The sequence below is a fragment of the Coturnix japonica genome, chromosome 2 (genome assembly GCF_001577835.2).
Source record: "Coturnix japonica isolate 7356 chromosome 2, Coturnix japonica 2.1, whole genome shotgun sequence".
NCBI classification, from domain to species: domain Eukaryota; kingdom Metazoa; phylum Chordata; class Aves; order Galliformes; family Phasianidae; genus Coturnix; species Coturnix japonica.
In genome coordinates, this window is record NC_029517.1 from 45541191 (window position 1) to 45567390 (window position 26200).

At 38.5% G+C, this 26200-nt stretch overlaps 1 protein-coding gene across 16 annotated transcripts in view; it reads right to left on the reverse strand.

Moving 5' to 3' along the window:
* Window positions 1-26200, reverse strand: part of LOC107309443 (poly(rC)-binding protein 3-like) — a 456594-nt gene that overhangs the window by 34178 nt on the left and 396216 nt on the right. For 4 of the 16 annotated variants that reach the window (XM_032442439.1, XM_032442438.1, XM_015854261.2 and 1 more), the window contains exons 1-5: window positions 21609-21727; window positions 17240-17393; window positions 5489-5512; window positions 5358-5390; window positions 2459-2575 (exon numbers count right to left, since the gene is read on the reverse strand). In XM_032442439.1, coding sequence (XP_032298330.1) covers window positions 2459-2575; window positions 5358-5390; window positions 5489-5512; window positions 17240-17317 — 252 coding nt within the window. In that variant the 5' untranslated portion in view covers window positions 17318-17393; window positions 21609-21727. Of the gene's footprint in view, window positions 1-2458; window positions 2576-5357; window positions 5391-5488; window positions 5513-17239; window positions 17394-19624; window positions 19648-21608; window positions 21735-26200 lie in introns of those variants that run through there. The other 12 variants (XM_032442437.1, XM_015854257.2, XM_015854256.2 and 9 more) reach the window with 8 other exon arrangements.

Consider the following 26200-nt stretch of genomic DNA (forward strand, 5'->3'; position numbering starts at 1 on the left):
GCATTGGGAAGCCAGCTCCAATGTACGTTCTGAAACAGTATTTCATTTTGACTCTGAAGCACTACAGTTACTTCACTGTATTGATAGGAATCATTTCAGGAAACCAAACTGCTTTTATGAGACATTTTTCCTTACCACTGCTCTTTCAAATGCTCTGGAAGCCAATTATATTAACACTACAGATACTTCAGAATACATATAATGCATGAGCACTACATTAAGTGCCAATACTCTTTTACTAAAATCCATGCTGAGTCCAGATTACCCTCTAAGATCTGAGTGCAAATATGCATAAAATCCACTCAAATGCCTGAAGTTCACATTTCTTCACCTATCAAAAACATCATGGAGCTTTTTCTTCTTTTTCTGAGAGATGGGGTGGGTATTTGACACTATGCGGTGCTCAATGTTTTCATGAGAAACGTGGTGCAATTTCTACTGGGTACTCATTTTGATGGGAACTGGCAGGGATTAGAGATCCCCACAGCATTCTGCAGGATAAGATCCTAAGGAGAACACGCCCTTCATGTAGAGAGGACGCTCTCTCTGAATCTCAGCATGTTGGTATGATGCTGTGCATGAAACAGAATCGTAAGCTATAGAAGGAACAGAGATAGGTATGAAATGGGCATGGAGATAAAGCTCTGACGGAGATGACAGAAGTTGGTTTTACAATGCGACTACAGAGAATTTCTTGTGCAGTTCTGAAAGATTCAACCTCAAAATCAGCATTATCTCATTAAAAACTGGTAAAGAGAACAAACAAAAAATGTGTCATGCCATAAATTCAAGGTACCTTACAAACACATTCAGTAACTGTAATATTGCATGGGAAGATCTGAAAGACCACAAAAGAGTGGAGGAGTGTGAACGGGATTAACATTTCCAGTATTAAGAAGCATCATTTGCCTGGGGACTAACAAGATGGGCTGCTGAGATTTAGAAAGTTGCCAATGAACACACCTGAGGATGAGCTGGGTACGTCACCCGCCCCAGTGTGCTTATGTACAAAATGTTACCCTAGGCGGGGGTGAGGCATTTCCAGTAGGGTGGGGTTTTGTTAGCATGATAGCCAGCCCAGAGGACATTTAGTGCCATTAATTAAGCCTCTGTGGAACTTTATCTGTAACCTGTCCACGATTAACATATGCATTTAGGATAGACCGCAAAGGTGCAAAGGGAGCGCTGAGGGTTTGGAGAATGCACTTATGGAGAGACTGAGTTCGGCTCATTTATTCTAGAAGAAGTAAAAGTGTGAGAGGATAAAGCTGTTTTATAAAAATATGTCTGAGAGGAATCCTCAGGAGTGGAAAGGCAAGAATCATCAGCCACTGTTGGCACATGAACAAAGCCGTAATAACTACTCATGAATAAATTTTCATAGGGAGAAAGAAAGTGTCCAAGTATCAGAGAACTGAGGCTGTGAATCCAATATCAGGATCAAGAAAAGTATCAAAGTAGTTTTTGATCATGCCATAAAGGAGATTGCAAGACATACAGCTTACGCTAGTACACAATTGCATCTGATGATCCACAAACTCTCTTCTAACCCTGTTGATCTAAGTTTGAATAATCACCAAGTGTAAACAAAGCTACACACTGCCGTTCCCCATTGCCACCTCTGTAGGCAATTCCTTTAGGAGAAGGTGAATTGCCTTCTGCAGGACCTTCTGCTTCCCATAGAGTACAGAAGAGACACCTGGACAACTGATTTTCAAAAGCAGAAGGAGTCAAGTCCTCTCCTATGTGACCATGGTTTGTGTTTGGCAGTCTGCTGCCTTTTTTTCCCTTTTTTTTTTTTTTTCCTGAGGTTTCCCATTAAAGCAGTGACTAAATCTAACTGTAGCTGGTCCATGAAACTTGAGGAGATCTGAGCACTTTAGGTACATATCTGCATGGAATGGTAATTCTACAGTAAATTGAGTGTTCTCTTGCCTCACTTACTACTAATGCCTTCGTTATAATTAATTTTAAAAGCCCATCTTTGAATATGGTAATTAGTAATTACACGGGTCTTTAAAATAAAAATTTTCTAGTTGAATGAATTACATATTCATTTTGATGTATGTAAAATATACATCAATACCAAATGCAATCATATAAAAACAGAGCTAAAAGTTAGGCAATTATTTTTTGCAAATCACACTCATGATGGGACCAAACATTTTCTAAGACATTTTTCTTACCATTAGCGCACATTACTAGAAGCAATTGCTTTTCCCTGAGGCCTCCAAAAAGCAAAAGAAATGATCAAACAGCTTGTAAATTGACCCATTATTTTTCTTCGGTGTTACTGTCAAAAGCATTTATAAAAATGAAACCACTTTCATTGCTATTAAATAGAACATTAAACAAATCGTATTTAACATTAAAGCAAACATGAGAAAATTCAAACAGTGTTTGCATTTCAACTTCAAGAGAGATTGTTTATTTATTTATTTATCTATTTTGTGCTTACCTCTTCAAATTTTAGTGCAATCATAGAAAAAGCTTTAAAAATTGCATCTGTTGGGCCTGTTATGGTCACAATTCTTTCTGGACAGGAGCCTTCAGAAATATTGATTCGAGCCCCACTCTGTCAAAAAGAACAAATTATTTTCAATTTTATACTTTCTGGGGAGAAAAGTAAGCAAGATCAGGTATATAGTTTGGAAAGGACTATCTTGAGGCATCTAATTAGCCCCAACATATATAATTTCAGCACAAACTGATCACACTCCGAAGGTTCATCTAACTGTGGGAAGTCAGGGTCTGTGTCAGTCTTACCCAGCTTTCATCACAGTATGCAGATAGCACTTCTGTAACTCAAAGGTACAAATAATTACATTATCAAAAGTTTTTTCTTCTGGAAAGCTAACCTTAAATAGGGCTGGAGCTGCAGAATTTTGGACAAGCTCCTTTTCTTCAGGGAGCATCAATACTTTGAAGCCTGGACTCAAATACAGTGCTTGATGTGTCCAGCTGGGGCATTGATTTGGAATATGGCACGGTCCCTTCTAGCCATGCGCCATGGGAATTAACTCAATATGCACAGAATAATCCTATAAAGAACTATTGGTAGGACACGCAATGTTGATGGTGTTATCTCCTTTAAAGCAAGGAGATTGCAGGAAGGAACTGGAAAACTGCTTCTTAGAGACTAAGGAGCATGGCTCTCAGGTATACTTACTCCCTTCTATGTTACTGTAGCACTGCAGAGAAAACCCCTAAATCAGATGTAAATATGCTTAATAGGATTATCAGTGGATGTAATAATCAAATCCAGTTTAGGTAAGATAAACACTGTGCCTCATCTGAGGTTTCAGCCATGGTGAGTTAATGCAGCCTTACAAGTCACTGGAGCATTAACTGATGCAGAGATGCTGACCTCCTCAAGGAAGCAGGCCTCCAGCAATTGCGAGATATTGTGAGTTCATAGAATCACAGAATCATTTGAGCTGGAAGGGACCCTTAAAAGCCATCAAGTCTGACTCTCCTGCAATGAACAGGGACACCTACAGCAGATCAGGGTGCTTAGAGCCCCCAGAAGCCTGACCTTGACTGTCTGCAGGGACAGGGCATCCACCACCTCTCTGGGCAACCTATTCCAGTGCCTCAACACAGAGACAGTAAAATGCTTTCTCCTTACATCCTTCCACCCTAAATCTCCCCTGTTCTAGCTTGAAACACTTTGCTTCTAAAGTTACCACAAACCACTACGTGCCGTGTGTCTGAGCCTTTATTTATGTGTGTACTGCAGCTGAACGGTAAGACAGCTCATTTCCCCAGGTGACAACAACCAATCACAGCAACAAAATACCTGCACCACTAACTAATATAAAAATCTAGCTGTCACGATGTTTGCTGGCAGATCCACTTGGTATTCATAGATAAGAAAGGGTGGCAGATACTTATTCTGACAGGTGAACTTCAGTGGGGATTGTCTCAGTCACACCACAGTTCTATCAGGAAGGAGATCAAGCCTGGGCTGAGCTCATCTGGCTGCAGCATTTGGTTGCAGGGATCACAGACTGTCCTTAGGGTAATGTTCTGAAGCAAACCAGGTAGAAAAACAGCTGGGAAGAGCTGTTGGGTGATATGGCCTCAACTGTCACATGGCCCTTCAGTCGACTTGTGGTCAAAATAATCATAGATTATGTGGGAATCTCCAATATTAGTGTACAGCATTAACTACTGCAGAGCACAGATTGGTGGGGTTTGTACTTCAGACTCGAGTGTTTCTATGACATTTCTCAGATGACACAGGAAGTCAACACTGCATTTTGTTGTTGGCTTGCAACTTACCACATCTACCATGGAAGTCAAAACTAAACTACAGTTTGTTTTTAAAGGAGGGTTGGAGGAGTTAGTGATTTAAAAGAAGGAATGAGTTATCATTGCTTGGAAACACCGCTGCTGCTTAGTCCCTGTTGTGTTTATTTGAAGATGTATCTCATAATTTTCTTCAACCCAAGTATGTCGAGATTTTTCTGCCAGAGACCTCCTATCAGTGTACAAAATAACACAGCAAGTGACATAGTAAAGTACAGTGAAGATACCAGAACCAAACTAATTTTTCTTGAGGCATCCTCTGTACACCTTGAACTCCTGAAGTTTCAAGCAGTAGGAATTTTCTTTTGAATCCTGCTTTTAGCCTATGTTTCAAAGAAGGAAACTTTCAAGGATGTGCTGGTTAGATGTGTTGATGTGCAAGACATAAGGTATAATCTCTACAGATGCTGTTGCTTGCTTTGGGGTACAGAAAGAGGCCTACAACCACAGGGTAGACTGAAGTTTATGCAGAGCCATGCCTCCATTAGCTTCTTTCTGCTTACAACCTTTTCACAGGATGTGAATGGCTGGTGTGCAGGTCTACCCTGTCCAAACACTACTGACTGCTGCAAAATGAGGAAAAGTCAAGTCTGTGCCCAGACATAGCAGAGGGATGCTCTGGCTTGTGCAATACAGCTCCAGCTCTGCTGAAGGTCGAGTCTACCCTATATTTTATATAGCATCACTCCAAAGCTTGGTTTCAGATTATGGGAGCACCCTGCTGGGCAGCCATGCTGCACACAGGAGAAATGCTGGCAGGCTGGGGAAAGACACATAGGTTTGGATGTGCTCAATCATGCTGGCTAATCTGTTCCTGAGATAAGACAGCAGCAGGCACATTGCTATGGGAATGAAGGGCTCCAGACTGCTGCAGTGATAAGGAAATGACATTAACAGCAGTGCCTGATTTAGGCCAGCGCATTTGCACAGCACCCACAGTAACAGGGAGGTGATGCTCAATGAGCTGTCCACTTGATGGCAGTGCCGTTCCGTACACTGATTTCCCTGGCAAGGAAAGCAAGTAAAGACATCAAGGCTCATCTTACCTCCTCCCGCATCTTCTTAACTGTCTCACCTTTCTGTTGAAGAAAGAGAAAAAAAGTTAGCCTGGGCTGATGAAGGGTGCAGATATACAATATTTTGACACAACAATAAAGAAAGAAAGTGATTTCCTGACCTTTCCAATAATGCTTCCAACCTCCTGTAATGGAAAAGAAGACAGTGTAAGTGAATGATATGATATAGTACGGAAGAACATTTGCTAAGCTCCTAAGCTATTTTGCTATTACTTATTTTAAACCTGGAATGTGAAGCATAGCCCCATTTCTTTGTTGCTGTGCATAAATATGCTACGTTAGATAAAAAAGGATGGGCTAAAAATGTGACTTCACAGGTTGTGCAATAAAAATACCTCTAACAGGTACTGATCTTGTGGTTACATATCGATTCTGCTACTAAAAATGTGGATAAATGCCTGTATCAGGGAGTGAAATGTTAAAAAAAAAATAGCAGAACTTAGAAAAATTACCAGAGAAAATGGGATATAATGCATGCATCAAAATAACTTCTGATATCTCCAGGGGCAGGCTCTTACCTTCTTCTCACCACTTAATAGCTAGTGTTGAATTTCCATGCCACCAAGTGGTATTGCTTGAACACCTGGTGGCCTGTCTTAATCTTCCCATTAAGCACTTAGAGAATAGTAATTCTAATCACTTTTCAGGGTCTTGGGAATTGCTGCTGGACTATCACAATCTTCCATGAAGGGACAGAAAATACTGAGAAGTGTCACCGTGAACACAAAATAGGAGAATGATTTGGCAGTTCTAGCAATATCCCAAGGGTTAAAAATTTGGTGCATAAAAGCAACAGATAGCAAAAATAAAGCTAATGCTCTAAAATGAATAGTTTGGACACTTTACAGCAGCCACACAGCCATGACATCAAACTGGAAATCATCTGATGGAGGGGAGAGCAGTTAAAAGAAAAACTCCTCTCCTACACTCAGACTAAGAAATACAATTCCATAGTTAAAGACTGTCTCACACAGTCAATTTGTCCTAACATAAGCTTCAGCCTGGTGAAGAGAAAGCTCTGAAGAGACATGAGAGTGGCCTTTCAGTATTTAAAGTGAATTTTAAGAAGGAAGGGACAGACTCTTTAGCATGGTCTGCTGTGACAGGAGAAGGGGAAATGCTTTCAAACAGAAGAAAAGGAAATTTAGAGTGGATATAAAGAAGTTTATTTATAATAAGGATAGTGAAGTACTGGCACAGGTTGCCCTGAGATGTAGTAGATACATTGTCCTTGGAGATGATATGTCAGGTTGGATGGGGCTCTGAGCATCGACCTAACTGCAGGTGTCCCTGTTTGTTGTAGGGGAGTTGGACTAGATGACCTTTAATGGTGCCTTCCAACTCAAATGATTCTATGATGCTGTGATTCACAGTCAATCAGTCATACTCCCACTCCTCACCATCTATACACTTAAGTCTGACTCACCCTGAAACACAGTCACAAGAGTAAGATTTAAGAAACTGTCCTCTGCTGCTCCACTCAATGATGGATGCTTGATGAAGTGGTACTAACTTCACCCTGCACTGCTTTTGAGAAAGAGTTGTTCGTCACCACTAGGTTATTTACAAGCTTATAATATGAAGCTGTTCGTGTTTCTGCTTCCTCACAAGGCACAAAGACTTTCCAATGAGAAGACGACCTATTTCAGTGAAGAACTTTGACACATGATTTCTCTGCATTCTCATCAAGTCTACAGGTAAAAACCTAACTGGGGCTAGCTGCTGGACAAGACTACTTGGAGTTGCCTAGACATAATGTGGCCCAACCTGCCATTTCTTTGGGTCTTACTGACAGATGCAGTTATTTCAGAAATGTATGAATATGGCAAAGCAAATAAGTGCCATCACATCTTCCTTGGAAACAGGAAAAGATATTTGAGTTCTGGAAACAGAAAAACAAAACTGGTTTGTAAACACCAGTAAAAATGAATAAATAAATAAATAAACATGCATTTCAAACAAAGAAATTGGAAGTACACACAACACATCAGGATTCTCAAGCTACTTTTAGGTCTGTAAGTGTTTGGCTGTTGATTTCAGTGGGGACAGGAATTCGACCTGAGCAAATATCCCCTTGTTTACTGCTGAAGAGTACATGCTATCAAGTAACTGAATGAATGCACAGTGTGAATTCCAATGAAAAAATAATCCTATAAGACTTCTGTCCAGTTCCTTGGATTATGCTAGAAATTGTCACTGGTTGTCTAAGGAGTACTCCAAACCTTTTTCTCATCAAAGGAAGAATTTCAAGTTGATTTTGAAGGCAGTTGCCACCATTTTTACCATATTTATGCTATCCAAAGTTATTCTCAAGCCCGTATTTAATTGAGAAAATGCTTCCAAATCTGCCAGGTGATCAAACTGTGCTGAAGTCAACTGCTTAGACATGCAGGACAGGATGCCTGTCACTTACGTTAGTTCATTAAAAGTGTTAGTGTCAGAACACAGGTTCCTCTAAAGACAACAGTGAGAGATAATGGAGGAAATTTCATTCCCAGACAAGAGGGGAAAAGTGTTCTTTCAAGGGTTTTGTCTTTTTCCATCTGCAGTGGAGGAAGCCTAGACTTACGAGAACATGCCTGAAGTTTGCTAAGAGGAATCCCACACTTGATGTCAAAATCAGTCTTGGTACGGATCAGACAGTGCGTTTGAGTTACCATGGATATACAAGCTTACTAGAATATATTAATAACTCTTGCATCATTTGTTATTTTCTAGTGCTCAGGGATGCAAGCTAAAGGTTAAGTATTTATGATCAATTTTGGATTGATTTATTGAATAATCATCCCCTCACAAACATAGTAAGAAAATAAGCTATATAATAATAATTACCAGCTACAATATAGCCACATTTTAATGACACAGAAAATCAGTGCAAAAACAAAAATGTTGTCACTTGGGGAACTGACACTCGGAGGGAGAAAAAAAGGTCTAAAGTAATCTGGTAGACTGCCAGAGCTGACAGAAATGCCCAACAACTGCCCAGCTGCCCTGTCCTTGGTCTCATCATACAAACACTTGTCTGTCAGATGGAGATATGCCATAGCAACTGTGCCGGATGAACAGAATGCCTATGAAAAGCTACAGCTATATGAGTGATGATACAAATGAACACACACGCATACATTTATATATTTGTATGTGTTATCAATATATGCATACAGATACCAAATAGATAGATATCAACTTTCCTTCAAGACAGGACAGCAATTTGGGGTACCCATCTTGAGGCTCATCAAAGTGGCCATATTTTAGATAGTATACAGCCTAGACAACACCTTTCAAAGGACCTGTCTCCAAGTGACAGCATCTGAAGCAGGACAGCTTCATACCCGGGCCCCAACAGCATCCTGTTACTATGGAAAATCATTATGTTAGTTTAAAATACGTCATTAGCTTTGTAAGCAGAGTTGAGTTACGACTGATTCTCTTTAATATGCCATTTCTAATAGACAAGACTAAGAATTGTAGAATCACCACTAAGAATCGTAGAATCATTAAGGTTGGAAAAGACCACTATGATCATCTAGTCCAACTGCCCACCTACCACCAATACTGTCCACTAAACCATGTCCCTAAGTAGCACGTATACACGTTGCATGAACACCCCTAGGGATGGGGACTCCACCCCCTCCTTGGGAAGCCTGTTCCAATATCTCACCACTCATTTCAAGAGAATAAATTTTTTCTGACCCTCCCCAGCACAACTTGAGGTCATTATCACTCACTGTTATATGGGAAAAGAGGTCAACCTGATTTCAGGCAGCCTTAATAGACAGCTGTAATGTCTCCCTGGAGCCTCCTCTTCTCCAGACTGAACAATCCCAGTTCCCTCTCCCCGTAAGACTTGTGCTCCACACCCTTCACAGCCCTTCTCTGAGCACACTTCAGGGCCTCAGTGAAAGGCTGCGCTCAGTATCAGTAAAGCATACTGCAAAAGCCTAAAATGCTTGAGGTTGCTTGAGGGAAAGCAATGGTAAAAACACACGTTGCTTTCTTTGATGTTGAAATCTAACATATGGTATTATCCTTGCATCTAATTCACATATATGGGGTGACTCTTAACAGGTATGTGGGGCACAGGAGGGCCCACAACAGAGCAGAAAGCTGAAACTGCTGTTTGTGTACCATCTGTGGTACACTGAGTACTGGGCAGCCCCAGTAGAACAAAAGGTGGCAGCAGAGATGTTTCTGTCAGCCACAGCTTTCGCAGGACTCTTGGTGATGCAAACAGCTAAAGAAAGATCTAAAGCATGCTGTAGGAGAAAGTTATTTCCAAATCAATTACCTGGTGTGCTTTTCAAATAGCAAGAGAAACAAATCAGTCATGTTAAGAAAACAGGAGGCTTAACAAATGCTGAAAAAATGTGGCATAAACATAAACCTCTTGTTTGTAAACGTAATGTGTGAAATTCCATCATTTTTGTAAGTGTAAGCCTAGATTAATAATTACTGTGGCTTAGGAAATAAAAATAAAATGGCTATGTATTCCATGACCATGTAAAAGCACAGATCTCAGTTGAAGCAGCTTCTGCTATCAGTGTTGTGGGGTGAAAAGAACACTAATCCCAGAGGAGCCCTAAGATGCAGTGCATCTTAAAGGAAACATGTTAATGAAGTAATAACAAACCATACATTTTTACCCCAAAGCATCTAGAAAATCATAGGCCACATCCCAATCCTGTAATTCATGCAGACATTATTTCAGTGGCATGCCCACCTGCTTTCTATGAGCAAGGATAAGGTAGAACCAAATAGGCTTGTGCTCTATAAACAGAAAAGCCTGTTAGGAAAGCATTGAAGAAATACAGCCTTCCACTGAAGGGACACACGTCTGTCACAACACAAAGTGGGATCCCGTCAATAGCAAACATCTGCACTGACAAAAGACTGTAGACCAGCACCAACCATCTTTCTATCACCCATAAGGAGGCATGACATAACAACCTCACTCTTCCTCCCCGCATTGTTCTGATAATACAGCTCTAAAAACTTCTATAGCACATGAAGATACAGCATGGAATGTTCGGACATTTTATTACGGGACATAGTTTTGGGGGAAATATCAGTGGTAGGTGGACAGTTGGACTGGATGATCTTGAAAGTCTTTTCCAACCTTGGTGATTCTACAACTCTATGATGGAAGACCCCAAGAATGTGTTCCATTAGCTTCAGACTGTTTTTTTACAGACTGAAAATAAAAAGCCTTGGTCAGTTTTGGAAAACATGATGTAACACATCTACCTCAGGGAACAAATGGCTGCCTCAAATAAACTGAGAGCTTTACTTGTGTTTTGAGATTATGTGGGATTAACCTCACTGAAACAGATGTCATCATGTTCCTAGGTGATGCTTTAGCAGTCACCGTCTGGTGCTAACTGTCCTAATTTAGTAAGACACCATGGACAAAGCCCTTGAGGAGACAGATCTCATGCTAACAAATGCAGTGTTTGAGGAAAAGCTTCAAATAGTGGTGTTTCTGATGAAAATGCTGGCATTATGATCCTCCTAAATGTCCATCTTCTATATATATATATATATATTTCCCAGCTGTGACAACCAACATTTCTCACCTACTATTTCATAGCAGATAATCAATTAGCATTCAGCTTCACAACCAACCTACCCAAAACACCCCCAAATCAACGTCCAGTTCTGTCCCTTCACTTTGTCCCTCCACTGGCCATGCTGAAACACCAGCAGTGAACAGCATGGATGAAATCTGCAATCTCATCCTCTTAAGGCTGTTGACCGATGAGGAGACTGTTTGACAGAAGCAGGAAAATTCATCTATGGAGATGGTTTTGGGAACATGTAGTGACCAAGGGTGCTGGGAAAATGCCACCGTTCTATTGATTTTTTTAATAGCCTAGTGAAAACAAAAAAACCCAAAACAACAACAACAACAAAATCCAGCTTTTTCTGCAGCCTTGCTGAGAAGAGATCCACCTTCTGCTGTGTGCACGTGGAGTTTTGTTCCATGACCAGAGCTCCTAGGTACTGCAGTAATGACAATGAACAAAGCAAGAACTATAATAGCAGTTAAGTGGGACAGTCAATCCTCATAATACCCTGACAATGATTGTGGAAACTGGAAACAGAACAAACATTGGCTTGGTTGGCATTTCATAGCTTGGATTAAATTACTGGAAAAACAATTCTTAAAGATGTTTTGGTTTATGCTGTATTTTAATAAGTAGGAAACAGAATTAGAAAAAAGGGAAATAATAATTCCTGTGCTTGCTTTACTAGCCTTTAAGAGGTCTGCTGAGCAGGCATGCAAAAGTGGCTGCTAAAAGAAATCCCTGATGATATGACCGTATTGTCTATACAGACAAAAATGAAAATGTTCTCCATGATTTTACTCTGTTTCACAGCTGTTAAATGTGAGCAAGCACCTTAATGAGTGGATTTTTTGTTTTATTGTAAAAAAAAACACATACGGCATCACAAAATAATTAGCAATGTGTTTAAAAGTTACCACATCAAGTTAGCTGCAAGTCTGCTACAACACGTTCTTCCAGTTCCACTAAGCACCCAGTGACCCTACTGAAACCATTGGGAGACAGAGTTGCTCAGTGAATCCAAAATGCAGCTGCAAGTACTGAAAGTTTAGTGCCTAAAATCAAGGCACTCATAGGCTTTTGTCCATTCCTGAATATTTGACTGCAGGTATGTCTTTCTAACTATGATTACTTTCTAACTCATGATTGGTGAAACTATGAGAAACCTGCCAATAAGTAAATGCTATCAGAGAAAGACAAGCCTCTGCATAGTCATCGTATCTTTTCTCCACCAAATCAGGTTATACATTTTACATAGTATATGTGTTGCTTGTCCCCAGACATCTTTGAATTCCACTCAGGAGGAACCTCATTAAAAAAACCTCAATACCACAAATTTCTATTTAAATTATCTAATTATTTACATTATGATTTGTTTTTAAAAATATATTTTATCTCATTATTTCCAGCCAGAAGCACTTGTATCATTCAAAATATTGGCACTCTGTTACTTGTATTTATTCTCTCCCAAGTATTTTGGAGAATGTCTGAACAAAGCTTATGCTTTCCTGATTTCCCCCTCTCACTGAACATGTACCTTCTAAATTATCTTCTCCCCTTAATTGCCTCATCTCTTCAATTTACACCTCTTGGTATCTGGCAAGAGTCCTATTTCCCTCCCAGTTCTATCTTTCCTTCTTTATCCTGTCTATAAATTATTTCCTTATTCTTCATAATTCATCTGACTTCATTAATACAGTTTGTTTTCTATTTCTGAGCTTTTTCTTTTCTCTAAGACCTTCCCCAAACTCAACGTATTCTAATTTACTTTCGTTCAGGCTTTACTGTACCCACTATAGTTTTGGAGCCACGTGTCTTTGCACAGTGCCATGGGAAATTATGTATTTTTTCTTCTGCAGATTTGTATTCAAGGGAGGTAATGGAGACCCCTGTGCCACCACTATGATATGTAAACCAAAGTCAGCACATGACCTTGCTGCCCTTTCCACACTGGCACATTTGTGTATTTTCTTACATTCCAGCTCATGCATTCAACATTTAAATCTTCATGAAGATTCTTTCCTGAAATTTAACACTTCTTTACCAGCACAGCCTCTTTACCATCTACATCTAAAATTAACTTCTAATGGTGAGTTAGGATCAGTCAGCTGGTCAGTACTGGCTGTACACAAATGCAAACCACAAAACCACCACAAAACAAAGCAAACCCAACAAACCCAAATCATGTAATTATTATCCAGTACCATGAAAGTAAGTGCTTCTACTGGGTTATTTTGTTCTGGATATGAACTGACCAAAAACTAGAATAAAGTGCTGCAAAGGTCAGGTAAGAAGGTAGAGATCTGTGGGCAAGCAACAATATTCCTTAATCTTCTGGTCTCATTATTACTGCTAAGAAAGAAAATCAAGCAATTTCAAATCACAGAATAGAGAAAAAGAATATGCAAAAGGTGAGCAAGGAATGAGAATGAGAGTTCTCTCAAAGAGCCGGCAGCATGCAGAGAGTTAAAAGAAGGTTAATTTTGACCAAAATAATAAAGAAAGAAAAAATGAAGCTTTTCTTTTGGAGCCTGAGCTCTGCTTCACCTTACAGAGGGCTCTGATAGCTGGGAACTGCTTGCACATGAATACACACAAACTCACAATCTGTGATCCAGAAAGCCTTTCAAAAACGTTGACCTGATCCTGGTAAGTGGAGCCATTTTTGCTTTTGCTGGAATCAGAAGCCTAACAGTCACTCCAATATTCTAACACCATCCAGAAATTCTGCTTCTAAAGCCAACAGAGGTGATGAAATATCCATACTCACTCAAGTCTCTGCCCTGCGGATTGATATTACTTGTTTGACTTCAAGAAAGGGCAGAAATTACATGGAGAATGCAGAAGTAGTACAATGTAAACAGCCCCAGCCCATATTCACCTTTCTTCTCCACTGGAATATACGGAACATTTTTAGCCCTTAATGTGGTACATCTTTCTCATTAATAAGAGATGAAAATGTGTCTCTGCATTATTTAACATACTCTTCATAGCTCCTGCACATACTTCAAAAGTCTCCTTGGTTCCTGCATGCAGGTAACTCAATCAAAAGCATCTTGAGCAGCAGAGGATGTAGTGCCATTGCAGCTTTATTTGGTTTTGTCTAAATTATCCTTAAAAATCTCTATTGAAGGCTATTGTGACAGGTCCAGACAGCCCTCTCCCCTCTTCATACATCCAAATAAGTTCTTCCTAACATCACTCTTAAAACTCCCTTCAAAGACAACTGCTTCTCTCCAGATGTGAATAGCAACTTCTATCCAATCATACTCCCTAAAAACCTCTACTCTACTACATTGTGAGAAAGCCAGAGAAATGTTTTGTTGCATCTCATTTCTCTTCAAGGCTGCCCCATTCATACTCTTTATTCCTGAGATAACACAGCACAAGACAGAAATTACACCTTTCACCTGACACCGTCACACACTCCCCATAGTCCTGGGTGAGGTGGACACCTCTCATATCTCTCACACTCCTAGAAACACTTTTCCCAAGGTCAAGATGTCTCCCGTCTGCTTTCCTTTTGCTAGATACTTAAGTTCTCTTCGATTTTTTTCTGCTTCATTGTTTGTTTCAAAATATGCTGACTCTCACTCAGTACCTCCTTATAGAGGCCTGTCCATTCACACAAACCTTTATTTTTCTGTCTGTAGATACACTGCCCTCAGATAACATGCCTTAACTACATAATTAAGATGTCCATACTTGACTATAATGCTAATTTACAAATCACTTGGAAAGCACACCAGAAAATTTCCTAATTCTGTTGAGATAATTGAGCATAGGAGTACAAGTTATGAACTCTCCATGATAAGGAACGTAGGTGTCAGAAAGCACACAGACCTTTCAACATGTGAAAGTTCACTAGTACCAGAGATTTAGAGATAGAATTAAAGTTAGCGGGGAGAGAGTCTGGTATTTCCATGAAATGCATTAAAAAAAAATCACTGATTTTAGAATTATATTTCCTTGAATTCAGTTTGCCAATGTTATTTTTAAAATCATCCACTTAATTCCCCTCTCCTCTTTGAAGTTGTGACCAGTTATTTACAGCTCAAGCTCAGTCTCAGTTAACTGTTTAGTCTAGAAATACTAATTAGAGATCAGCAATTTCCATCAGCATAATTACCACAGAAAATCTTAAGGAAGAGCAAAGCAGCATGTTTCTTCTTGTTTTTCAGAAGGACATACAGCTTTCAGAGCAACCTTCTCATACTGAATTCAGATTGACTCAGATGTCTCTCATTCCTCAATATCACTATGTTTAAATCACAGAAATGATATCACAGAAACCATAAGGTTTTGACTTTTATCACCAAAATAAATCCTAATTTAATGTGCTCTTTGCAGTTTTTAGGTACAATTGGACACATGATTAGAGCATACTGGAGTTAATGGTATACCCATTGTGCCTTGTTAGCTGCGGATGCACAGTATACTCCCACTTAGGCTTTGAGTTTCAGAGCTTTTATGGGTTTAATTTAAACCCCTGGGGCTAAACATGCACTGAAGATTGGACACACAACATCCAATGCTGTTAAAAGTGACCGCATACCCAATCAACTATATTTAACACAGAAAATTAGCTCTAATTTCTTTCTCGTTAACGTATCCATTGTTTCATGAGAAGAAAACAATACCACCAAACCACAAAACTACAAAACTCCAGGCCACATCTTAACTAAATCATTCTGAAAAATGACAGATACTTGATCTTTGCTTTAATGGCATGACTCTGAAAGAGTCATACTCCTGTATGCCTGAAGTCAGTAGGTTACACCAACCAGGATATGGATGCGTTCCCATGCCTTTCTGGCCTGGGGACCGGAACCCAGTGCAACTGACCCCTAGGAACTAATTCTGAGTGCAGACGTGCACAGTTTTATTCTCAGTAAAAAAGAATATTATTACATTTGTTTGACAGATCCCTGTTTAAAATGTAGATTTTATGTACCAGATGCCTGCCTGAAGCTGAGTATTTCTGGGGAAAAATATCAACCAAAATGTTGGCCTATTTCAGAGAAAATACATAACTTGATCTGTAATACTATATATACATATATATATATATATATATATATTTCCATTTGCTTTTAATTTGAAAGCTGAAACTGGCCCCCCTCCCCCCAAATTTCCCATTATTTCCATAAGTAACGTATATAAGGAGATACCTTAATCTCCTATTTATGTGGGTTTATGGAATAGGTTGGAAACATGCCTTGCTTTCAAAATCTAAATATGCTTTTTGCTTTTCAATTAAATTCCTGCATTTTAGAATTACACATACAAATTTGATCTGCAGAATAGTATATAAATACATTTAATATCCCTTGTTAAGAAAGAGCCAAAACCTTCTGCTTTATATAGCATTCATTCCTTAAACCAAAAATGCTTGGTGCGGCTGATGCAAATGATACAAACTAACCAGTGAAATGTGTTTTTTAATTAAAAGCTCATTTTGTGATCTGATAATGTGCAATAAACAGCTATCAGACTGTTAAGTCTGACAATACTGAATTGGCACTTTGTCTATGGCACAGATTTCACACTTATCTGTGTGTTTAAGTGCTGTGCTGGACAGCAATGAAATTACAGTCAACCTTCCAAAACAAGCCCTCGGGGGACCTGGACAAATGCTTGTTATATCGAGGGTTTGCTCTAATAAGATGCTACATCAGAATAACAAAGAGCTATTCCATTTGAATTCAACAGGAATATTCAGTAATTCTGTGACAATTACTTCACACAAATCAATGTTGTGATAACTCAAAAAAAAACCAACCACAACCTTGTGAAGTCCAGCAAATGAAGAGAAAGACGAGCTGTACGCAGGTCATTCTCAGGCAAAGATTTGTCTAATTTGGCTAATCATCCATACAAGAACTCATTTTTGCCACCAGAACTGATCAAAACAGGTTTGTTACAAGCAAGGCTTTTTCCGATGAACTCAAAATCATAGAATCTTTTGAGTTGGAAGGGACCTGTAAAGGTTATTTGGTCCAGCTCCTCTGCAATGAACAGGGATATCCACAGCTAGATCAGGGTACTCAGAGCCCTGTCCAGCCTGACCTTGAACCCTGACCTGTTCTGTCTTCAAGAATGGGGCTGCAGAGCATTCTTACATATAAGAACTTGAAAGAAGGGGGCTGATTTTTGGTCACAGTAGTGGTGCTTTTGATTCTAACTAGAAGAGGAGGGGCAGAGCTCTGTCAATATCACTGCTGGCCTGTGATGGCACACACATGTTCAATGAACAGGCAAATGCTGTGGCCACAAGAAATACTTCACCTTGCCGTGCATGAGAAGGCGTATGGTAAGTGTGACATTGAGACCTCCTTCAGACACTTTTGAGTCCTTCGGGTTCATCCTGGCCTTGGATCTTCAATACTTGGAAGCCGCTTCGTTGTGTTTTTGGTTTTTTTTTCCTCTTCACTTAATCAACCTACAGAGAGAGAAGGATAAAAAGCACAATTTGAGTGTCCAAAGCTACTCTGAACCAATAATATGTTGTACAAACCAATTAACATTCCTCTCTTTGATTTGCTGGACTGCTGAAAAGGCTCTTTTGATTATTACCCTTTCCCTACCAATTCTCTCCAGCCATTCACCAATTACAAGATAAATTCCCTTCAGAAACATTAAAAATTCTCTTAACTTCCATTGTTCCAAGGCTGAAAGTACAGAGCACAACGAAGGGAAATACAGCGTCTTCTTAACAGCACTTTTCCCTGTTACCCTTTGTGGTGTGTACATGCAGTACATAAAAGCATTTTTACATGTGCCTGGCACTGTGTCCATTTCTCTCTCTTTCTGTCTCTGTTAAAATTCTGTTTGCTCTTGCAGGGGAGAGATTTTTATTTTCTCTCCAGCTAGAAATTAATTCTGATCCTAAACACTGATCCCTACCAGTAACAGCAGATGACACATTATCAAAGACAACTGAGTAACTAAGAGCCACTTGCTGCTGTAAATCTGGGCACTGTCTCACTTAGATTTTGTCTGCCAGGCCCAGGGGTGGCTCAGTCCCTCCACAGACACAGTTCAAGCTTCAGCTCTAAGTAGAAGGAAGATGTTTCTTAATTCCTAATGACAAATTGCAGATTTTCAGTCATCTACTAAGTCATAAATATCCTAAATTAATTTTGTCCTTTTCAGGCCTATATTACAGAGCATACAACGCACACGCAGGCCATGAGTTTGGATAGCTTGGGTTATTCCCCAGAAAGTGTAGGAGAAAGTCTCACAATTTCATCAAGTAATTAAACTACATCATAATAGCCACTAAGCACTGACTAAAGCAGTCCGTATAGCTGAGCATGTTAACTATAAGAGAAGTGAACAGCAGATGTGTGAAGAAAGAGCATAAGAAATGTGTTCTTATGGCCTCAAGTTGTGCCAAGGGAGGTTCAGGTTGAATATTAGAAAAACAATTATTCTCAAGAAGAGTGGTGAGGCAGTGGTACAGTGGAGTCGGAGGAGTCACTGTCCCTGGAGGTATTCAATGAATGTGTGAATGTGTCACTGAGGGACATGGTTAGTGGGCATGGGGAGGATGGGTTGGCAACCATCGTAGTAGTCTTCTCCGACCTTAAATGTCTCTATGACTCTGCATACGAGAGTCACCATGATAGACTTGAGTCATCAGCAATCAGTGATTCCTGAGTGAAGGTATAATGAACAGCAACTGATGGACCAATTCTCAAGAAGTTGGTCTGAATCCATACTCATATTCCCCAAAAGTTCTGTTCCTGTACATTAATTTTATCTGATTTTTCCTAACTGAGCACAAAATCACTGTATTTCTTATTGTTCACTCTCCAATCCAGAGCCAACCAAAATTCTGTGATGAAGTTCTGGTTGTATCTCTAAAGAAGTGCATTCCCATGTGAGGAAATAATACTAGATGAGATACAATTTACAATTGGAATGGCCTTTTGCTGTGTTCTGTGATGCTACATTAGTATAATCACATGGAGTATTTTTTTTCCCAGAAAATACTTTTCCCAGAGAGTAACACTCCATCCCCAATCCTGAACTTTCCATAGAGTCATAGAATGGCTTGGGTTGGAAGGGACTTCAATGATTATCAAGCTGCAACTCCCCTATTGCAGGCAGGGCCGCCAACCTCTACATTTAATACCAGATTTTCCTGGTTATGTAATACAATTTTTCCAGATTAAAACCATAAAACCTGCATTTTTAGCTAGCAACTTTTCCGTTCTTTTTTAAAAATATGAAGTTATATATATATATATATATATATATATATATATATATATATAAAATTACAAATATGGTAAAAAATATCTTGGCCATTTCACTTTTTTTTTTCGGTTTTTTTTTTTTTTTTCAGAATTTCATCTTTGCCCCTCCTCCCAGCACACACAGACACTGGCACCTGGTGCTGAGAAGCACAACAGATGTCCGGGGGAGGGCTGGGAATGCATGTGCATGCAAGGAGTCACGCAGCTGTGTGAGATACAAAGGGAATGAATGCAAGAGGGCAATCTCACAGAATAAGGAAGAAAAACATAGAACATAGATCATGAAGAGAGAAGGGTGCTTCCTTTGTCAGGTCATTTACAGCTGCCCTAGACATCCCCGGATTGAAATAAAATGCATTATTATTTATCTAACCACTTCTTTTCTGCAGACATCATCACAAACACGTACCGGTCCTGACCTCTGGGTGCAGGGAGGTGACCAATCAGCACAAGGAAGAGAATGGATCCCTCTACAAAGCCTTCTATCAGCAATACATCCAAACCTACTGCTGACATATGTAAGCACATATTCAGTTAGTAAAATAATTTCCTTTTCCTTTGCAAAATCATCATTTTGAACAATTTACTGAGTTTCTGGCTTATGTGTGCCTCTGTGTATGAGCTTTCCTTTCTGGAGCTCTGAGTGACGAGGTCCCATGGCTACTCCTGGGTCTTGAGAAAGTCAAAGTGTTAAACTTTTCCTAACTCCAGAGGAAAGAAAGAGGAACTCTGCAGGTGATCAGAGAATACTGCACAGGCTATTGCGGCCAATTGCAATGTTAAGAGTGAGGCTATATGCAATTTATCCTGGCTTCAACAGACGGACAGCAGTGACAGAACAAGCAGACAGTGTGCCAGCTCTGGCCTCAGGATGCAGCACCAGGATTCACCAAATCCAAAATCCAAAATTCTCTGCATCATAACAAGTAATAACAATTAGGTCCAGAAACTGAAGGAAAGTAGATTGCATTACACGGGTCCCAGCAAACAGCAGAGCTTTGCCTCCTACAAGGCTAAACATGAACTTCTGAAGACATTTCTACTGTTGTTTATCATGTAAAAAGTGAAAAATTCTCTGTAAGTAGAAACAAGCATTCAAATGCTTTTTAAATATTATGATAAAACAAACACTTGTTTAATGCAAATGTCTTTAACCTGTGTGTGTTTCTATACATTTTCAGTATCTGCTACCCCAAGTTGGCATATATGCTCATCATTCACTGCATAAGAGCCATTCATTTTCTCATATGACTTTTCAAGAATTGCTGGTAGATTAAGAGAATAAAAAAGCAAGCAGTTAAGCCATGTTTTCCTCCAAAGACTACTCCAAAGGCTAGCGTAGTTCCTCAATGAAACTCCCTGAATTAATATAAGCTCGAAGATGACCTCTGGGGCTAAAGGGCAGTGACATGACACACACAGAGGTTATGAGTCCACGCAGCAGAGGAAGAAGTGTGAGATGTCTGTCATGGGTCTAAGACATGAAAAGTGAACGGAAAAGTCAATGTCATGATCCGCTTTCCTCCTAACAGTCAAAGAAGCAAATCCTCATCCAAGATAATAAACAAATGACTGTAGTGACAATAGCTGCACGGTGCTGAAAAATACTTCCTTTAGAACTCCCAGATGGGCATTTAAGGTATGCAGGATAGGAGGGTCTTTGACCCCACAGCAGGTAGAGATGCCAGCGATTAAGAAAATCATTATGGTACGCCAAGGCAGATGTCAGGTAATGCATTTCTGAGTTTAAAGCTAAAATAAATTGGCAGTCATGAATCTGCCAAGCAAAAAAAATCAACAAACTCATCTGAAAGATCCATATAAACAAAGCAATGTGCATGGAGTGAACTTGAACAGTCAAAGAAACACGGGAAGAGACACAGAGAGGAAAGAAAGGGAGAAACGGGAAAAAGAGATGAAGCTTCAGCTGGCTGGTGTAGATAACACTTTGAGAGTAATCAGTGTGAAAGTATCACCTTAAAACATCCAAGGAGAAAGCCTAATTTGGTAAATGAAAGGTGGATAGCGTAGTTATGAGCAGAGCTTGTCAAAAGACAAAACTGGTAAGAGCATCGAGCACAGCTTTCGCAGTGTTTGACCCTCAGAAGGGGCTCTTGAACTTAACTGTGGTGTTTCATAATCATCAGGAAAAAGATGTAAATGTGAAGAAAGCAAGAAGGAATCTAAAGATATAATTCAAAAGTACCAATTCCAGTTGTTTCACTGGAAGATATTTAAACAGAGAATAGAATGGGGGAAAATACAGTGACATTAGGCAGAAACTGTATCTGTTTTAAATGAGGACACTTAAATGTTTTCATCTAGTTCCCATGCTTCACTTGGTTCAGAAGAAGAAAACTTAAATAAAGGAAAACATAAGAACATCCACTCACTCACAGTACATCTGTCATTTCAGCAATATATGGAACCATCCCAAAGGAGGGGGAGCTAAGCAGACGATCAAGCCTTAGGGATGGGAAGCAGGAACAGGCAGCAGCTGAACAAGAAGACTAAGTAACCTGAAGATGAACAAAGAGAATTATCATGAGCAGGTAATTCACTGATGCTATGGAGGCAACAGTTAAAAGTTTGGTTCATTTTGCAAGAACTCTTTTTTTTTTTTTTTTTTTTTTCTTAAGAGGAAAAATAAAGCGTCGTTATCAAGAAAATATAGTAAGAGTGAACAAAGACGACCAGAGAAAATCAAACCACGGGAAGCCATGAGAGGCTGTACCTAAGTTCTCTTGATCAGAAGCCTCCCATGTGGAGGGAGACCTCTCAGGAATTGAAAGAGCCACTGTCAGGAAGTATGATGAGAAGCATGGACCTGCACTTTCAGCAGAGATCTTCAGGGACATATTTATGCTACTTACATGATTTTTATCCTTTCATTTAATCTGAAAGGAATATAGGAAAGGAGGAGAAGGTGGCTAAAGGAAATGGAAGAAAATTACTATAAGACAAGAACTGACAGCACTATCAATAAAAATGTACTCATTCACCCATATATTTAAGGTTTCAACTTAAAAACAAGCTGACAAATTTTTTATTTTTATTTTTTTTCCTTAATTTTATAAGCTAAACAGTTACTATCTCTGGCTTGTCACTTAGAAGTAATATCTCTGGATGCTGAAGGACTAAACAGTGTAATTATACAAAAAATACATGGGTAGAACTTTAAACAGCAACACAACAACCAAACCCAAAGCAAAATCAGATGCAAAGCCAACTCCACACTGTTTTATTTTGAGGATATTCTTCTCAGAAATGTTACTAAGTAGTAATTATCATCGTCTGTTTATGGCCTCAGTTAAAGTAAAAAAAGGAAGATTGGATGTTTGCTAAATGTACACTTCTTCAGTCTGTATATCAATTGAAGGATAAAGGCATCTGGTGTTACTAAACCATAGTGAGGTTACTAAACCTTCTGTGGTTACTAAGAACAAAAGGCTCACAGGATGCCCACAATAACATAACAGTCGTAACAACAACTCTTCAAATGATTTCTCTCTCAATAACTACTGTTTGTAAAAGAGAAAATATGCCTTAAAAGCACTTCACCTTTATACAGAAACCTTACCAGAGAATCTGATTAAGGAACAATAGCTAAGGAAGCAGGTGCAGCATCAACCTTTCTACCTTGCCAGTTCCATCTCCCAAATTACTGAATAGGATTGTATGCAAAGGAAGGAGATTATATATTTTATTCACATCCTTATAATTTATATCCCAAAATAGATTTAATGTTTATCTCTGACTCCTTAATGAGGTGAACAAAATCTACAGAACTTGACTCCATTAAATCGTCGTATCGTGGACCAGGCAAGTTGATATTGTTGATTATTGTACAAATCTGTGTACTTCTGATCTGTAAAGCTCTGTAGTTATTACAGATATCTGGAAGTAGTAGGATCACCAAAGACATGTGAAATTTGTAAGAAAATAATAGATTGCGAAAAAATAGCTCAACAACTTTTATGTATCAAATATAAAAGCTGGTAAAACACCAGGAGTGTTGCCTTTCCAGTGTAATTTTATGAAGTATATAAAGAGGTACCCTTTTTATTTTCCTTGAGGAACATGGTTAACATATTTAGTCAGGGGAATAAATTATACTACCTATAGAGTAAGTTTTTTTTTGTGTTCTCCCTGAAATGTTAAATACTCTTACCCTATAGGACTAACATGTTTCTCATTTTCTGAAGATCATCACCAGATATCAAATAATCTCTGAAGAAAATAGCAAAAAATTAGAGACAGACAGACTTCTATTCCCAATGATGTAGGCTTTTGACATATGGGAGCCCCATTCTTTAAACTGACTACTTTTGCTCATGTTGTTCAAAAAGCATATACTTCAGCCAATGATACTGCATGTTTGCTCTTTGATTTATTTTAAAGAAATAAGCAGCAACAGATTTATTTACTCTTTCATTTATAACATTTTTGGTAAAGCCTTTCAAGTAAACAGTAGAGCATAAAGAATTTATTATCGGAAGAAAGCTCACAGAAACATCATGTAGGCCATTGTATCATTATGAATTATTATGATTATTATGATTCAATTACGATGAATTACCTATCTTAAGTCAATTAATATCAAGTTATGATGCTGTATCATAATTGACAGATACATGCTGCCAAAATATAGAAAATTATCCCTTCAGAAAACATCATATGTCCATCAGGCAATAAATGCTATCAACTGCATGGAAATTAAGTATCAGGAAATCCAGAGATGCTGCATAATGGCCTTCAGCAAATAAAACAAATCTGAGATCCCAAGGGAAACTTCCTGAGTTATTTCCAAGTTATGGAAAACACAGTGATTCTTTTCCCAGTGATATCTTCCATCTTTCTAACTCTTTTTCTCTCCCCCTATAATTATTCCAGAAAGAATTACCTTGACAAGAATAAAGAGTATCTTTACAGTTTGCTGTGAAATAAGAACAAAACAACAACAACAGCAACACAACAATACATATGGCAATACTTGGTACAGATTCACTTGGCAGCTAACTCTTCTGTATATACAAAAAAGCCATCCGGCTAACAGCTCTCATAGATGGAAGCTGTAATCTTAGCCTAATAAAACATAAACTCCTCCACAAATAGGAAAGTTGTGGCCACGTTAATGCCAGCAGTTCACCATAAATTATACTGTACAAATATTCTCTAAGATTCATATGTGAATTCAGGATTGACCACAGAGTGCTTTTTTCTCTTTCCTAATGGGGCTGAATGCAATTAACTGTGAGCTTTATCATGGACTTGGCAGTTCTCAAGATCAGGGAAGACAATATTCACATATGGTGGACCAGCTATCCACTAGAGATTATTTTCTAATCATAGCTTTGAGAACAAAATCAGCTTTACCTGCCACTTTATCCTCTAGCTCCAAAATCCTCAAATTCAGCATTTGTTTTTTTCTCTTTCTTATGTGTTCTTTTTTTTTTTTTTTTTTCAGGTTTTAAATAGAAATTTTGCTTTACTTGCTTATCTGTAAATATTCCAGCTTAGTTGCATAAAGCTTTTTATAATACTTTTATTTTTATATAATAAAGCTAATAAAGAAAGATGTCTGTCGCAGTGAAGCTAAGGAAAACAGCACAGGAAATAATGCTTAAATCCTATCACATCAAAAAAGATTTTCAGTCCACATTATTCTTGGGAAAAAAAAACAAAAAAACCCAAACCATCCACATGTTTGGATGACCAAAACATTGTCAGTGTGTGTTATATTTGCTAAATTATCTCTTCCCTAAAGTGAAATACATGACTTTCACATATTATAGATGTATTTAGCTTTCTGAAATAACGTCTCAGTTGCAAATTTACTTCAATTTACTTCAGAGCAAATAAGACAACTTATAATGTTCTGGAGCAAACAAATTTTGTTTGTGGATTTAAAAATAACCATATTCGTTCTCACTGAACAGAGAAATTGTTCACATGCTCTATTTCCAAAATATTTTCAGTGAGCAAGGTTTATAAATACACATAGAAAAAGATTATATGGTCCTATGACTATAGTATATATTGCATATTGTGTGTGTATATATATATATGCACAGCATACAATCATATGCTGGAAATTAATTTGGGTACTTTTTATATGATAGATGTGGACAATCATTAAAGATTGATGAACCATGATCTAACAAGCGAGTATTAAGAAAAGCATGACTTTTTTTAAAAGACAGCTTTATCTTAAGCAAAAATAGTCTCACATGCATAATGAAGAATTATAACTTTCTTTGAGAGAAGAATTCTGATAATTCCTCACTGATTGAGAGAAAAAAAACCTACTGTTTTTACTATTTTACTATTTATATTTTATTACTGTAAAATATTTCAAGAAATATGAGAGATTCTTTAATAGGAAAAATTGACCCATGAGGTATGTTTCTACTATGCACAGAATAAACAGGTATTTAAATCTACTTGTATTCCTATAATTGCATCAATGTTCAAATGATATCTGCCTTAGACATAGAATATTTGTCAAACCTACTTGCAAGTTGAAAGTTTTGTACACTTTTCTAGCTTGATGAATGAGTCAGTTGTTTCACTCAATCAAATACAAAACATGTTTGTTGGCTAGGGAAAATAAGCTAATAGTAATAATACATTTCATCTTGTTAAGTAGAAAAATGTTATATATTGATATAATTGAATCTCCAACACAAACAAGCAAAAATGTCACTTCTGTAATCACCTTAATTATGTTATTTACAAGGTTGTGATTTGAAAATCCATTCAAGCTCTCTAGATGAATAAATAAATACTCATTAACAGGAAAAAAACCCAAACATCTTAAGGAGGGAAGAAGACGAGCTCCCATTGCTCTGTCACAAGGGAACTGGTGTCACTTTCGTCAGTGTGAGTCAAAGGACCACTTCTGGGATCCCACACTCATGCCTGTTTAAGGCAAGGATAAATTGGGAATTCTTAAAGGGAAGAAAAGAGAAATTGGTCCAGCAAG